Source organism: Martes martes (assembly GCF_963455335.1).
Source record: "Martes martes genome assembly, chromosome: 5".
Lineage (NCBI taxonomy): Eukaryota > Metazoa > Chordata > Mammalia > Carnivora > Mustelidae > Martes > Martes martes.
The window spans coordinates 132,019,445-132,036,859 of record NC_137892.1 but is presented as its reverse complement, the minus strand read 5'-3'; the positions used below and the strand labels follow the sequence as shown (position 1 = coordinate 132,036,859).

General features: G+C 37.6%; 1 protein-coding gene across 1 annotated transcript; it reads right to left on the bottom strand.

Annotated features, from left to right (window-relative positions):
• Window positions 1–1,384: 1,384 nt before the first annotated feature.
• Window positions 1,385–16,570, bottom strand: TMEM267 (transmembrane protein 267). The gene is made up of 3 exons (XM_080804626.1): window positions 16,448–16,570; window positions 6,957–7,344; window positions 1,385–3,306 (listed from the first exon to the last, which is right to left on the bottom strand). Exons 2-3 carry the CDS (start codon window positions 7,266–7,268, stop codon window positions 2,971–2,973), a joined length of 648 nt encoding a protein of 215 aa, XP_080660752.1. The 5' UTR covers window positions 7,269–7,344; window positions 16,448–16,570; the 3' UTR covers window positions 1,385–2,970.
• Between the last annotated feature and the right edge of the window lie 845 nt (window positions 16,571–17,415).

The following is a 17,415-nucleotide window of genomic DNA, read 5'->3' as shown; positions in this document are numbered from 1 at the left end:
CATGCTGCAGGTGTTCAGGCTGAGTCCTTGGAATATCTGCTGTCTGGCCCAGTTCAAAAGTTTGTGGTTCCACCAGTAAGGACGTGCAAAAGGCCTACCTCCTTAATGGACTCCTGGCTGCATTTTAAAACCCCCTGACACAAGGGACCCCATTTCATTTCACCTTTCACAATATCAACTGGGAACTTGTTAGAAATGAAAGTTCTTGAGACCTATGGAGTCAAAACTCTGGAGGAAGGTCTCAAGGAACTCCTGTTCTAACAAGTCTTACAGATGATTCTGATGTATGTTAGAGTTTGAGAACCAGTGACCTAGAAAAAGTCAACGTCTGAGATCTCAGAAATTAGCAATGTCCTCCAAAGAGGTATGGAGGACTGTTGTGCTGGTGCATGGCTGATGTGATGTGGTGATGAGTCAGTGGTTAGAAGAAGGGAATTTTTAGGTGAGTCATCTGATGACTGAGGGTAAAATCAAGGGTTGGAATAAAAGGAAAAAAGAGATCCGGCTGCTCATATCATCAAAGAAGGTGAAAGTGAGTCTGAAAGAGTAGCCTGTGAGGATAAGATTGAGAATGAGTAATATATTGGGATATCAAATGAAAGAAAACTGATACCTAAGGTGGATAAAAGGTTTAGCCATGATAGCAGTGAGCCAGGACCAGAATACCCCCTATTTCCTCTCCTCTTTAGTTGGGAAAATGGGAAAAACTAAGTAATTGTCAAAAGGAAAAGGAGCCGGGGAGTATCCGCCTGATCGGAAGTAGTGATGGTAGCTGCCCAGGTTGAAGACAGGAGGTGAGGGAGGATACATGGGAGTTTTAACTCAGCCCATCACTTAAAGGAAACTAGGCTTGAGGATGAGTGGAAAACAGTTCAATGGTGGAAATTCTTCTGAGTATTAGCGTAACTAACATGCCTCAAGAAAACAGTAGATTGGAAGGTCAGGTCAGTGGACCAGCCTCCATTAAGCGAACAGAGGACATCTAGTGGCTGGAGAAAACACCTACATGCAAACAAGATAGAATCCAATTTTCAATATAATGTTGTATTGACACAAACTTTTTAAATAAGATTTAAAAAAAAGCAAAATGGTGGCATGGGAAATTGGCTGTTCCATTTCTAGAGGATACAACCACAGCTGTTATAGACCATTTAGAGGACAAGGAGCATTTCTGACGGTAGAGGAAGGAACAAGGATAAACCACACTTAAAATCTGTAGTTATTGTTTTGAGGAAGGAGTCATGGGCAAAGTGAATTCCCATCTAGTACAAAAAGTTAGAGGACAGTCCCCAAAATGCCAGAGTGACACTCTTAAATAAGGCCCTATATTTTAATGGTATTCCTTGGTTTGATACGGAGAAAGACAAAAGTAGAGTTTTATAACTTAGTCAGAAAAGGTGATACAAGATATATGCTTTATTTCCATGGATTTCTGAAATTATATACTTAAAAAATCTCTACCTTATTCAAATTTACCCCCACTATATAATATTCATTATACCAAACAAACTGACACAATCATTGCTCATGAAAGATAACAGATTTAGAATCTAATAGATTCTAAAACATAATTGATTGTAACTAATTGGTTTACAACAAAAAGAAAAACTAAAGAATGTGAACCTTTACAACAATTTACAGAGCTCTGTTTAACTTAATAAATAAGAAAAATATGCTTTGGATAAGGCATTGCTTCAGCATTTCTCGGAGAATAAGGCACACAATCACTAGCATTACAAATCACAACTGTGTAAGAAAATCTAAAGACAGCAAATGGTACATAGGGTACTGAAAAAAAAAAGCAAGTGCAGTTAGGACACTGACTTTTATATCAAAGGAATATTAAACTGAAAATGTCAAATTTTGTAGCAACTAAATTTTCTTTCTCTAATAAAGGTTAATCATTTTTAAGAGATCAACCTGCAAGAATGAAGGCAAAGCAAATTTCCTAAAAATCCTTCATTTTGAAAAACCTATGTTTTGTTTCTCAGTATCAGGCAGGTATTTTAAAAATTACTTAACCGATACACTTTAAAATAGTGTGTAAACAAATTGGCTGCAACTAAAACAATTTTAATGGCACATTCAGGATTTTACATTTGAAGAAACTGGTTAAGTCCTTTTTTGTGTCAGTTCAAATTACATGGTTATAAGCCAAGTATCAATATTTTGTTAACTTTTAACAAATACTTTGTTAAATTTAGTTACTTTTTCAGAACAGTTAAAACTGTAACACATGAGATTTTTGGACAAAGATACTAAAAAAAATAATACTTGAGCAGGATGTTACTACAGTCAACATATTATAATAATTATTTCCTAAAGTGATTCCTGAAATAATAATCTAGATCTACGGTTAGTTACTATCTCGTATGGATATTACAACGATTTCTCACAAGGGTGCGGAAAAGGATTCTACCAGTAATCGCAACGCGCTGAAGTACCTGGCCAATCACACCATAATCAGGACCAATATACATGAAATACAGAAATGGGAGTGTTCACTCTACATCTTATGCACGATCTCATTTATGTTGGCTGTTCCACTGTTGCAGTATCTCAGGAAAATGTGGCTACAAATGTGACTTTTTGCAAATTAGTCGCCCTATGATTTGATCTGTTTTTCATCCTGAAAGGGACTGCCTCAAACACATACCGAAAACGTAACAGGATCTGAATCTACTAGGAGCTATTAGTAGAGCCAAGTAAACAGAAGAAACAAACAAAATCTCTCATGGGATAAATCAAACTCCAATATTGTACTAGAGTGTTAGCGAAGAGAGAAGTAGAATTACAACAAACACATAATTTGATATAATTTTAAAAAAGTGTACATGCCTCCTGAGCAAGAGGATTCAGGAATTATAATAATTAATATAATATATCATTAAAAATTCACTTGATAATGTTAGCTACCCTTAATTGTCATTATCAGAACCATCTGCTTCTTGAACCTGGCATATGATTAGCTCAGACGTCAATATGGATCCCATGTTTTGAAGACATCATTTGTCTGGTCCCTGTGAAATACATAACGAATGAACAGATGTGAGGTAGAGAGGAGGTGATGACAACATAAAGCCAGAATGGCAAAGGAGAGGTTTTTCCAAATGGGCATATCCACAGGCCATGACGAATTCCATCTCGGATATGATGTGAAGTCCAGGATATAAATAACATCCAGGGAAGAAAGCACCATGAGTCCTTGAGCTTGAAAAGGTGCATAGTAAACCTCAGGGTCAGAACCACAACTGGAATGACAGTAGAGCAGTGAAGAAAAGGTCTTCGTGGAAGAGTCAAAGCAGCCTGCTGGGGAGAGCAGTAGCTAGCATCATTTCCTTCTTGGCAAACAAAATTTGGTAGATGCTTCTTAACATTCTAAAACATTTTCTAGGAGTCTACTAGAAATACAATGGAAACATTTTCTATGTCACCTCTGAATACATATATTAAGTCTGTTACTTATAAAGCAAAGAAAAGTGAGTGGGAAATTCTCTGAAGATCTCAAGAATATGGTGATTAATTTTGTAAAGTTTGCTTAGAAAAGTCACAATACAAATGTAATTTATATCCCAAATGTATGGTTTGTGTAAATTTGGTTTTAGGGAATTATCTGGGGCCTCTAAACATTGAAACAAATCTCACAAGTGAATAAAATATTCTTCTATTAATAAAGGCATGAAAGGGAAATGTCTTCATTGTAACCATTTTATACTAGCCTTGAATATTTTCAGAATGCACTTACAACATTTAGAAAGAGTCTATAATTTTAAATAAGTACTATAAAGTTGGGTTAAACTCCAGTAAAAATGTTAACCCATTACAAAAAATGTAATCAATAATTAAACAAATGAAAATTTCAGCATTAATCCCTGAATGATTCTTGATGAAGTTTTGTTCTCACATACTCTAAAGGCTAATTTTCAATAAGATAACTTCTAAATAAAAAGGAAGCTAAGGGCAGTGAAGATTGTCTAAACCGAATCTCCCCACATATCCTCAAAAACATTACAGACAAGGGCAAATAAAACTATACCAAACCCTACTCAGCTACTCAGCACAGACACAAGTCAGAGGGTGCCCAAAATTTCAAACACTCTCCAGTATTAAAATACAGATTACATCAGTGCACTTTCTCTCACATTTCCACCACAAGCCAGGAAAGATGAAGGGCCCTAGACTGATCTAAAATTACCACTGGAAAGAGAAACACAGAAAAGGGTCCTAGTTGATCAGAGCACTGGCTACAAAGCAAGGACTTAAAAGTGTGCATGATTCAAGGCTTTAAAAGGCATTGGTTCTGAGGGAGACGATGGCAAAAATGAAGGGGGAGGAATCATTTGGACACTAGGTGGTAAAGAAGAAAAGGAGGAGAAAAAACATAGGTCCTTATTTAAAAAAAAAAAAAACTAAAAGCGTAACTTCCCATCATTAAAATACAAGGCATCTGTCTTTTAAAGAGACTGTACCTTGCCACCATGTGCAGTCACACCACCCTTAAACCAGTGTCTTTAACTCTCACCTACTGACAGAACATCAAAGAGTTTATGCTACATTCCTCTTCCTTCTCCCTTCTCCCTATTTTTAGCTGTTTTATTTCTACTTTGGCAGAACACGTAACATTTCTGCATTGTTAGGTTTTTTCCTAAGATTTTATTTATTTATTTGTCAGAGAGAGAGAGAGAGCACAAACAGGGAGCAGCAGAGGGAGAAGCAGGCTCCCCGCTGAGCAAGAAGCCCAATGTGGGACTCTATCCCCTGACCCTGGGATCATGAAGCACTCACATTTCTATATTGTTATTCCAACCTTGTCTCCACCTTGGTTTTTCCTTCCAGAGCCCCACTGAACCAGGCTCCTCAACAGCAGGGTAGGGCGAGGAAGCCTGTGGTAAGAGCCCTACTTGGAAGAGAGCAACAGTCTGAAGTTGAAGTTATGTTCTGGATGTTTGGAGTTACACTGGCTCTTTACACATTCATTTGTGAAGTCTATTTAAATTAATAGATGCTAAAGAAGAAATAAGAAATTTCTGTTTCTTGGCTGATGTGTAAAATCTCAATCCAGATTTTTCATTCATAGAAAAATAATGAAAAATGAAAGAAGAAAAGGACATGATCAGGAAGTAAAAATAGATCACTGACAAATGGAAGGAACAACAGACACTTAAAACCTAGTATCATAGGGGCTCCTGGGTGGCTCAGTGGGTTAAAGCCTCTGCCTTTGGCTCAGGTCATGATCCCAGGGTCCTGGGATCGAGCCCCACATCGGGCTCTCTGCTCGCAGGGGAGCCTGCTTCCTCCACTCTCTCTGCCTACTTGTGATCTCTCTCTGTCAAATAAATAAATAAAATATTAAAAAAAAACAACTTAGTATCATAAATACTTATTTTAGTTTTCGTATTTATTACTGATGATCACATACAATCTTATGGTTAATGTGAAAAAATGTTGACATTTCATTTAAAAAGAAAAAAGGATCAATACCAGCACTGTGCTACCCTAATATGCACTATCTCATTTAATCCCTGTAACAGTTGTATGAGTCAGGGATTATTTCACAGAGGGGGAAGCTGCGGCTCACAGAGGCCAAGTAGCTTCCCCAGGTTGTACAGGGGGTAAGGGGGAGACTGTATTTGCCTCTCTGGCTTATATTTTCAACACTACTGCTTCTAAGTGAATCAAAGAATAAATACAGTGTGGAGCCTAAATGTTATTTTTAAATTACACTAAGTTCTAGATGAATGCATTTATGAACCACACTTTTTATGATGCGTGATAGCTTATCCCAATCTCTACTAACATTTATCGTGAACTATTTGTCAGGGTCTGTCCTTTAACCTGCTCATTTAACACACATGAGCGCCCCGAGAGGTAAGTAATGACAGAACCCACACTATACAGATGAGGACATTGTGACTTAAAGAAGAAAGCGCTCTGCTAACACCACATACTAGGATTCAAACTCATGTCTTCTGATTCCAATCTCAAATACATGTTATTTTGCCTCCGCTCACAGCAAAAAGCTAAAATTTGTCTTTAATCAGGAATTACTGATTCCTTAGTGATTAAGTTTTTAAATAAGTGAGACAACCTCTGAGAAATACCTGGTATGTGACACCTAAAAGGAAGAAGTGATCATTTCTCATTCATTCAACAAGTATCTACTGAACGCCTACTAGATGAGCCAGGCACTGTTCCAGGCCAGTGGTGAACAAAGCAAAGTCCTTGCTCTGTGAGTGTTTACAGATCATAAACACAGAAAAGGCAGGCAAATCTGTTGATACTTAGAGAATATTATCTGAACTGTATTTCAAGCTTAGTTCATTTGCAAAGCCAACGGGTCACCGTACAGCTAAACACCTCACCAAAACTCATCAACGTTCTCCACCAGGGACTGTGCCCTAATCGGCCCATGGAAATGCACACCTTTGGCCCCACAAGGGACTGGGGAATGAATTCACTGAAGTCATTCCCCAGCACTAAGAATCATCTTAAAGCTCTTCTCCTGTTAGGGAACACTAAGAAGCCACATACTAACTGTGAAACATGAAGAATAAGGGGGAAATTTTAAGTGTGGTCCTGAAGAAAGAACTGTGAAAAAAGACCCAGGAGAGCCCTGATAATGACCCCCATTACTTTAAGCCAGTTGATTAATGTGTCCTTCAAGACTTGGCTACATATCCTCTGTAAAGCCAGCACAGAACTCCTCAGGTACTTTTACTGAGTCCTTAGCTCTGTATGCATCCTTGGCACTTGGTGATGCCAGTGACTTGATTAACAACATGTCTGTGTTTGCCTTCAGGGAAGTATTAAGTGCTCAAAAAAAAAACTGGATGAATGGGCTTCCTTATTTTAAAATAAGGATAATCTTCTCTAACTCTAAAATGATGCTATGAAGATCAATACAACGGTGCTAAAGAAATTAAAGACCAGAAATATTAAACACATATGTTTCTTACCTTTAAAGATAAAGATCCAGCTAGAAAAAAGTGGTCTACATCAATAACAGAGGCTAAAAATCCAGCTAAAATTATTTCTCCAAAGTCAGTTGTCTTCTTGACGCCAATGACTATTGCCCACAACCACATGCCAATCACACAATGTATGGCATTATCCGAGAGGGCTCGAAGCCAGTCATTTTGCTGAATTATGGAAAACTGAAGAAGTCTGTCGGCTACTAGGCAAAACATCCCCAGACCAAGGCTGGAAATAAGAGACTCAGTGCTACAAGACTGGAGTAAAGCATGGGTCTTCTCAGCCTCAGACGCCATCACAGACAGTATGTCAGTATATACTAAAAGCCATCAGGAAACAAACAGCTTATTCTTGTTTACATTCCCAGTCACCCTAAAATAGAACACAGAAGAAAATGTTAATGCCATATAACATTTCAATTAGCAATAATCACACCTTGGATAAACCTCATTGGCTACGATACCACCACCACGCAAAGCTTAATGCCATGAAACATTTAAACAAAACAGTCTCAGCAATAATTTCACAAGTAGACAACCAAGCTGTGGGGTGCCTGGGTGGCTCAGTGGGTTAAGCCTCTGCCTTCGGCTCAGGTCATGATCTCAGGGTCCTGGGACTGAGCCCCGCATCAGGCTCTCTATTCAGCAGGGAGCCTGCTTCCCCCACTCTCTCTGCCTGCCTCTCTGCCTACTTGTGATCTCTCTCTGTCAAATAAAATAAATAAAATCTTAAAAAAAAAAAAAAAGAAAACTAAGCTGTAAAAACTGGTATTTCTTTTTTTTAACAGTGGTCAGTAATTTCACTTTATTTTTCTCAGCTTCACTGAGATATAACTAATACAGAACACTTACTAAGTTTAACATGTACACTGTGATGGTTTCATATACAAACATGTTGTGAACTGATGACTACAATAAGGTTAGTTAACATTTCCATCACCTCACATAGTTACCTTTTTGTGCATGTGATGAGAACATTTAAGACTACTCTCCTAGAAAGACAACTATCATATGACTCCCTGATACGAGGAAGTGGAGATGCAATGTGGGGGGGTTGGGGGGGTAGGAAAAGAAAAAATGAAAGAATATGGGATTGGGAGGGAGACAAACCATAAAAGACTCAATCTCAAAAAACAGACTGAGGGTTGCTGGGGGGAGGGGGGATGGGAGAGGGTGGTGGGGATATGGACATTGGGGAGGGTATGTGCTATGATGAGTGCTGTGAAATGTGTAAACCTGGCGATTCACAGACCTGTACCCCTGGGGATAAAAATACATTATATGTTTATTAAAATAAATTAATTAATTAATTAAAAAAAGACTACTCTCCTAGTACTTCCAAATATAACAAAATTGTACTTTTACATGTTATATACAATATGCCATGCAGTCCAAAGAGAATAGGTTAGCTTTATAGGAACAACAGTTTACATGTTAATATGTATCAAGGTGAATTTAAGAAAGCCCCCCAACTGCAATCTACTACTTCGAGGTCATCAAATAGTTCTATCACTCAGTAATGTGTGCTACATGGTAGTGGGCACCTATTGTGTCTGTGTACCCAGCAACTATTTTCCAGACTTCTGAAAACAGCATCTCCTTTTTTTAAGGAAAACTGCTCATCACAATACCCAAACTCTGGAGCTGGTCAATTAGAATTCTCTGTTTCTCTTATCAGTAGTAGTAATTAGTTAGCAATTACTAATGAGTCATCATTTTCTAGCAATGATTAGACTGGTGATAAATAATCTGGTCATTAAGGTGACCCAGGCTGGACCAATCAGATTTCCTTCTAGAATTTTCTCTTCTTACAGACCTGGATTCTACTACATGGAGCAGCCTAAAAAAAAAGAACCTAAGGACATCAATTCCTCAGGTTCGATTTTCAAGTTTCTCAGAGCTGCCTTAGTTCTTACAGCTTACTCTTTACTTCTATGACCTAACCCAGCATTCTTCCAATAAATCCCTTTTTCTTTTGTTGCCTCTAATCACAGAACTTTAATTGGTAAAAAGGTAATCATAATTCTGTGCTGAGTAGTTAACTGGCATAGAATACTGAAATCAGTTATCCAGTTAAAGTTATCAATATTATGTGATACCTGAAGTTTTTGTTTTGTATTGTTTTGTTTTAATTCTGCAACTAAAGAAAAACTAAATGATGTATTAAGAATGATTCAATTTCCATTTCATAATAAAAACTACCCATAGCTTATTTTATAGGGAAACACAAAAAACCTAGAACAGGAAAACAACTTGGAAAAAGATGAACTAAGTTGAAGGACTTACACCATCTGACTTCAAGTCTTACATAGCTGCAGTAATTATGACAATGCAGTGTTGGTATAAGGACAGACAAATAGAGCAATGGAACGGAAGAGAAAGTGGGATCAGAAATAGATCCTGGGGGGGGAAAAAAAAACAGATCCTGGGCAGCTCAGTTGGTTGAACACTTGACTCTTGATCTCAGCTCAGGTCTTAATCTCAGGGTTGTGGGTTCAAGCCCTGTGTTTGGCTCCACACTGGGTATCAAGCCTATTTAATAATCATAACAATAAATTTAAAAAGAAATTAAAAAAAAGAAATAGGTCCACACATGCAAAAGCAAGTAAATAGAGAAAAGATAGTCCTTTCACCAAATGGTGCTGGAACAAGAGGATATCCACATACAAAAATAATGAACCTCAAACCATACTTTACTCCAGCATACAAAAATTAAGACAAAATGGATCACAGACTTAAAAGTAAAACATAAAATTATAAAAATTTTGGAAGGAAAGAGAATAATTTTGATCCTCGGGCTGTGCAGAATTTTCAGAAGCAACATCAAAAGGTCAATCTGTTTTTTAAAAATCGATAAACTGAACTTCATCAAAATTAAGAACATCTCCTCTTTGAAAGACTATGTTAAGAGAATGAAAAGAGGGGCACCTGGGTGGCTCAGTGGATTAAAGCCTCTGCCTTCTGCACAGGTCATGATCCCAGGGTCCTGGGATCGAGCCCCACATCGGGCTCTCTGCTCAGCAAGGAGTCTGCTTCCCCTTCTCTGTCTCTGCCTGCCTTTCTGCCTACTTGTGATCTCTGTCAAATAAATAAATAAAATATTTAAAAAAATATATATATATATGTGTGTGTGTGTGTGTGTGTACTTTATTATCAATAACAACAGCAGGCTTTCATGTAAAAGGAGCACTCTGAAAACAAGAGTTTATGGAGATCATGCCCCTCTTCACCCAAAAAGTTTATCTGCAAAAACAGCATGTGATTAATACCAAAAATAAATGCCAAAATACTGTGGGGCAACAATAATAAACCTCTGAAAGAAAAGGATCATGACTGGGGCGCCTGGGTGGCTCAGTGGGTTAAAGCCTCTGCCTTTGGCTCAGGTCATGATCCCAGGGGCCTGGGATCGAGCCCCGCGTCAGGCTCTCTGCTCAGCAGGGAGCCTGCTTCCCTTCCTCTTTCTCTGCCTGCCTCTCTGCCTGCTTGTGATCTCTGTCTGTCAAATAAATAAATAAATAAATCTTTAAAAAAAAAAAAAAAAGAAAGAAAGAAAAGAAAAGGATCATGACTGTAGGATTCAACCTAAATTAAATTATGACACCTCTGTGACAATCATGAATTTCAATAGTTTTGACTTATAAATTATAACAGCTATATACAATTTCTGGGGGGAAAAGAATGGAGGAACGGACTTCTAAATTACTAGGGAGAAAGAAGAGGAATAAAGAAAACTTGATCAGTACAGCAAAACAGAAAAGGAAAAAAAAATAAGACTTACTGTCACCCCAACCCCCCCAAAAAAGCAAAAGGGACCAAACATCAAACACAAATACCACAATAAATGTGAACGTATTAAATTTATCTATAAAGAAACAGATTGGGACAAAAGGAAACATCCAAGTTATTGTTCATAAGAAAATATCTCAAACAAAAAGTCTCAACAATATACAAAATAAAGAGATGAAAAAATATATATCTAGAATATAGAAGTCAAATAAAGCAACCATGATAATATTAATATCAAATACAAAATTCATGGCAAAAGACTTAGTGGGAAAAAAGGGGTAAAATATTCAAGTCATAGTAAAGTTAGATGTTTACAGGGTACTTGGGTGGCTCAGTTAGTTAAGTGTCCGACTCCTGATTTCAGCTCAGGTCATGAACTCAGGGTTATGGGATCAAGCCCTGAGTCAGATTCCATGCTCAGAGTGAAGTCTCCTTGAAAATCTTTCTCCCTTTCCCTCTGTCCCTCCCCCTGCACCTGCTCTCTCTTGCACTCTTGCTCTCTCTCTAAAAATAAATAAATAGAACCTTTAAAAAAAGAAGATGCTTACATGACAAACTGCAAAGCAGTAAAATATGTAAATTATATCAAGTAGCCAAAAATAGGTATAGATAGTCTAAATAATATATAATTACAAGTTTGATTTCATATGCAGGTCTAAAATTACATATTTTACACAGAAAACACATTCCAAATGTCTATGAAACACTTACAAAACTTAACTACTCATTTACTCATCTGTAAGAAAAACTTCAATACAATCTAAAAACTGGAACTGTTCAGACCAAATTCTCTGACCACAGTGCAATACAATTCATCACTTTTAAACTGGTTAAAAAGAAAAATAGGGTGGTCTAGTTAGCTCAAAGAAACTAAGCTTAAATGATGGTTCAAGTAATACCTTTAGACTCAAAAGACTTGGTTCAAGTATTTATGCTTATACACATTTTAGGAAGGAAAACAAAAGTTCAGAGAGCAAGGACTCAGTCAACTTTGTTCACTACTATACCTTTTATGCATACTAAGTGCTCAATAAATGTTGAATGAATTCACAAAAAATCTTCATACACCGGATCTGTTATCCAGCAGGAATTGCATATTAAATACTTAAAAGGCATTTAGCAAAATGTAATATCCATTCCTGGGATCTGCATTTTTAAGTATGAATACCAAGTAATTTTTATATTCACTAAACATTGAGGAGACACTAGTTTACTAGAAACCAAAATGATGAAAACCAAGAGACAATTACCTTAAATTTAGAAATAGTATAGCTATTAGAATATTGTTCTGGCAGTTTCATTCCATGTAAGGAAGCAAGGAAAGGAAGAGGGAGGGGGAAAGAAAATGTATCATTACCTTACCAGCAACAAAAAGATAATTACATTAGTTTGCAAGTGAAAATGACTGCTGATTCAAGAGAACCCATTGAAAATCATTGGAATTTAAGTTGTGAATGGTGGCTAATTCAAGATAAATACTAAACTAATCTTTATAACAGACAAGCCATCATCAATGGGAAAGAATATTCACAACAGTAATAAAAAAGCAAATACCAAGGAATAAACTAAACAAGAAATATTTATGAAGAAAACAACAAACCTGTATTAAAGGACACAAAGATCAATCAATTGTACTATGTCAGCTCAGCTTAGCTAAAAGCACAGATTCCAGAATTCCCTTCCTTGTGAAGTTCTTGTCTTATTGCATGTGGAGCTTGCATATGATCTGTTAGCTCACCTTGTTGGCACGGGAAGCAGGCTGGCCTGCAGCTCCTTCAGCTTCTCTAAATCCTGGGTCTGCGTGTGCAATCCCAGGGTCAAGAGTGCTAGCCTCTCCTGTAGATCACCCCCAGCATCAAAACTGGAGTTGGTGAGAAGCCAACGCAGATTCCATTTGGTCCTTGCTCTTCTCCACATCCACTTTCCCTTCTCGACTGTGTCTGTCTACCTGATTTATAACTGCTCCAGGCTCAACAACGAAGAGGCAGGAGTCTGCCCAGACTGCTTTCTCAGCCCCCGCAATTATAGAATGTCTAATTCCTGTACAAATCCCACACTCTTTGGCAGGAAAAGTAGTTCTGCTTCTTAACTAACACAAGAGGGCCAGACAATTTTACTGAGTAAGAAGACAACATTGATGGTGTTATTCTCCTCAAATGGAATCTATAAATTTAATATCATTCTAAATAAAATCATACAGGGATTTTTCTTTTAGGAACTTCACAAAGTGTTTCTAAACTTCATTGAGGAGAGTTAATGACAATAAACTTGGAAAAGCAGAGTAACCTAAGTACTGAAGGGTGAATACCAGAAATCGAATCAGTGTGTGTGGGGGGGAATGTGTATATAATACTAAACGATTAGAGGAACAATTATTATTTAACTCCAATCCTGTATCAGTTAGGATTCTTAAGTACATGGAAAAGAAAACACTTGGGCAGTACATGCAAAAACATTTTATTAAAAGGAAATTGGGCAATCACAGATTTGCCAGGCTTCAATGCTATGCCTCAAGCGCCTCAGTGAAAATGGTATCAACAACTTGTCCCATGAAGACCTCCCCACCACTGAGCCCAGCTTCCACTGCCTAACCTGTCACCAGATATTGCCACCAGCACTGCACCAGTGCAAACAGGGCTGTCTGCTGCTGCCTTGGAAGACTCTTGGCAGTATTTGCTTATTTTGGGGCACCTGGTGGCTGACTGGGTTAAAGCCTCTGCCTTTGGCTCAGGTCATGATCCCAAGGTCCTGGGATGGAGGCCCGCATCGGGCTCTCTGCTCAGCGGGGAGCCTGCTTCCCTTCCTCTTTCTCTGCCTGCCTCTCTGCCTACTTGTGATCTCTGTCTGTCAAATAAATAAGTAAAATCTCAAGTATTTGCTTATTTGATTTCATATCATATTTAGTGGGGCAGGGTATGTGTCCTACTGGCTGAGCCTACATCACATGACTAGCTGCAAGGGAGGTTGGAAAAGAGTATTTGGCCTTCTCAGCACATATTGTAGAAAGTGGGGTCTGTTTCTTTCAGTCACATAAGAACAGCATACTCACAAATATACTATGTTGGACAGGAAGAGGAATGCATGCTAGTAGTTAGTCTGTTCGGCTTTAATTGCTAAGTAGTACTGGAGAGAGTCAATCCTCAGATGAAACCTGAGACTGGATTATAGGTTCAACCTGCAATGCATAGTTTAATACAGTGGTTGTTTAATCAAACTCTAGGTATAGGGCACTTGGGTGACTCAGTGGGTTAAAGCCTCTGCCTTTGGCTCAGGTCGTGATCCCAGAGTCCTGGGATGGAGCCCCACATCGGGCTCTCTGCTCAGTAGGGAGCCTGCTTCCCTCTCTTTCTGCCTTCCTCTCTGCCTACTTGTGATCTCTGTCAAATAAATAAATAAAATCTTTAAAAAACAACAACAACAACAACAACTCTAGGTTTTAAAATGTCACATCCAATTGGACCAGAGTTTTGCAATATAATAGAACATTTCCCTGATTAAATTAAGGGAATCAGTTTTGTTGACTAGCTGCCTGGAAAATGTCTATGATTAGATAGCTTTGGTAATCAGTTTGGTTATCAAGTTTGGGATATTTACATGAATTTGTAAACAGACTTCTACATAGTTCAGCTAGCTTGACTTTTAGAGAAGAGGTCAAAATTATTTTTAGTTTATTTTCTAGAAAAAGTTTTAAAATCTATTTGTCAGAAAGAGAGGGAGAGAGAGTACAAAAGCAGGGGGAGCAGCAGGCAGAGGGAGAAGCAGACTCCCTGCTGAGCAAGGAGCCTGATGTGGTGCCTGATCCCAGGAGCCTGGGATCACGACAGGAGCAGAAGACAGCTGCCTAATTGACTGAGCTATCCAGGCTACCTGAAAATAGGCAGATTTAAATACAAAAAGTTACATATGGATATAGCATATGGCATGTGGCATATAGCATGGCATATATATGGCATATAGCATGGCATTGTTATAAGGAAAAATTAGAAACTATTATGTCCAAAGTCACTAATCATGAGACTAGTGAAATAAATGCCACAAAATTATGCAACCATTAAAAAAATAACTATTCCCATCTTTACTGGCATGGAAAGATACTCAACATATTAAAATTAAAAAGGAAGCCTATAAAATATGTAAAATGTTAATTTTTGTTAAAAAATATGTACATATACTGCACATTTTAAAAATAAAGAAAACTGTTCACTTGGTTTATATTTCACCCATGGGCTTACATATGATTAGTACTTTTTCCCCCTTTCTTGGATTCCCTAAACATTTTCTTTTCTTTCTTTTTTTTTCCTTCAAGAGAGAGAGCGCTTGAGCAAGAGAGCACCTGAGTCTATGGGTGAGGGGGAGGGCAAGGGCGAAGGTGGCAGATGGAGAGGGAGAGAGAGAAAATCTTAAGTGGCTCCAAGCCCAGTGTGGAGCCAGATGCTGGGCTCCAAAGCAGGGCTGGATCTCACGACCCTGAGATCACAACCTGAGCCAAAATCAAGAGCCAGACACTTAACCAACTGAGCCACCCAGGTGCCCATAATTCCCTAAACATTTCCAATGTCTTCCTATTATGACCACAAAGCAAATAGAGCTACTCTGAAATTAGTAAGAAGTCATTAAATAACTCAGACCATGAGGCTAAAGTCAGTCCCTTAAAGGTGTAATTTTTGAAAAGTAGAAATATACTTATAACATTATAAATACCTATTAATAAAATAATATATAACATCAATAAACTAAAAATTTTATATAATTCTTATAAGTCAAATTGATAATATAAAAATAATTTTTTATATTTATGTATTAGTTGACATAGGCAAAGTCTGTACCAAAGATTTCTCTATCTGCAGGTGAAATAAACTTATAGATTCCTTTAATTCTTTCATACTATGAAGAATTGCTTTGCACAGAACAACAGTTTTATTAATGATAATGGAGTCTACAACAATCCTCAAATTCTTGGCCATTTGCAATAATGAAAACTGTTCTGAAAAGCACTAAGATTAGGTTAAAGTGTACAGATTCTTCCAGGATGAGGAAATGAGTGACTTCAATGTACTTTCAAACAAGACCAAAGTGAAAAAATGCAAAAGATACCTCCAAGTCATGAAACCTTTCTATAAACCTCAGGATTTACAGTTCCATAAATTATGAATCATTTGCTTCTACTTTACAAAATAAACTCTTGAAACTTGCATGGATTTAGTCAACCGGTTTAAAGGTTCGGCGCATATAATTTTAAGTTTTATAAAATATCCCTTTGCACCAAGTTTTATAAAATATGCCATATCCACTTAGCTGGATGGGAACTAGGACACACAAATCTCACTTAATGACCACGCTGGAGAGGTGCTACACTAGCAGCAACATTCCCCTCCTTCAGTAAGCTGTGGCCTACAATTTAGCCCAAAGAAGAAAGGCCATTCAGGTGGATGGGTGTAAGAATGTAGGCTGAACACACTTGAGCAAAAGCTCAACAGAAAAGCTCTGCTGTCATTCAAACTATGCTTGAATCTGTATTTTTTACAAATTTATGTTCAAATCTTATCCCAGAAAGGAACAAATATTAAGAGGTCATTATCCCCTTAACTGCAAATTGCATGATGTCACGCTAAAGCCGCTGCATGACATCCACCTTCTTTTACTCTTGGAACAATTTTTATCACTCCAAAATATATTTAAATGTTACTAACCTTGTGTTTTACGTAAGTTAAGATTCTAAAAGGACGAGGGGACGAGGTAGCTTATGATATGTTACGAGCAAAGTGAAACATCAAAAGATCACTTCAAGTATTTAAGTGGTGATCCAAATTTAGTGACCTGAAAAAGAAAATCTTATTGTTTACAAAAATATATCATGCTTTGTGAAAAGGAACACATATACCTAGTGGGGCAACACAAAATGCATCTTATAAATGGAAAGTATAAAACAGTTTGCTTGATGAAAGAGGAACAAAAAGCTAATGAGTGAACCTGGAAGTAGATCCCTCAGCCACAGTCAAGTTTTTAGGTGCCCAGAGACCTGCAAACATCTGGATGACACCTGCATAGTCCCTTGGGCTGGAATCACCCAGCTAAGCCCTTGCAAAGTCTGAGCCAACAGACACAGTAAGATAATACTTGTTAAATGTTTTAAGCCTCCAAGTTTGGGGTGATTTGTTATATAGCACTAGGTATCTAACACAATACTCTTTCCATTTTTATAAAGGTATAATTATGGTTCCAGAAACACAATTCTGACATCTACTCCACTCTATTAGTGCATAGATTTAACATCTTTGGCTTAGATTCTGAGGATAAGAAAAAAACACATTGGGGGGGTGGAGAAAGAACATTAATAATTGTACTGCCTTTATTTATTGTCTCTAAGACACCCAAGTATACCCATTTTTCTTCATACCTTTTTCTTCTTTTTGCCACTTCTTTCCCTCCCCTACAAACACAGTGGACCCTGAAGCCTCAAAAACCGTAAAATAACTTTGTTTAGTCTACGTACTTACTTTTGTTGGGTAGTTCCCTCAACAGTAATTATAATTTTCTTTAAGCCTCTCATGCATAAAATCTAATGTGCTGAAGGTATTTAATAAATATTTCATTGCATTAAAACAGAGGGTAAGCCGGTAAGCAACCCTCAGCTTATGAACTAAAACTACTTTGGGGA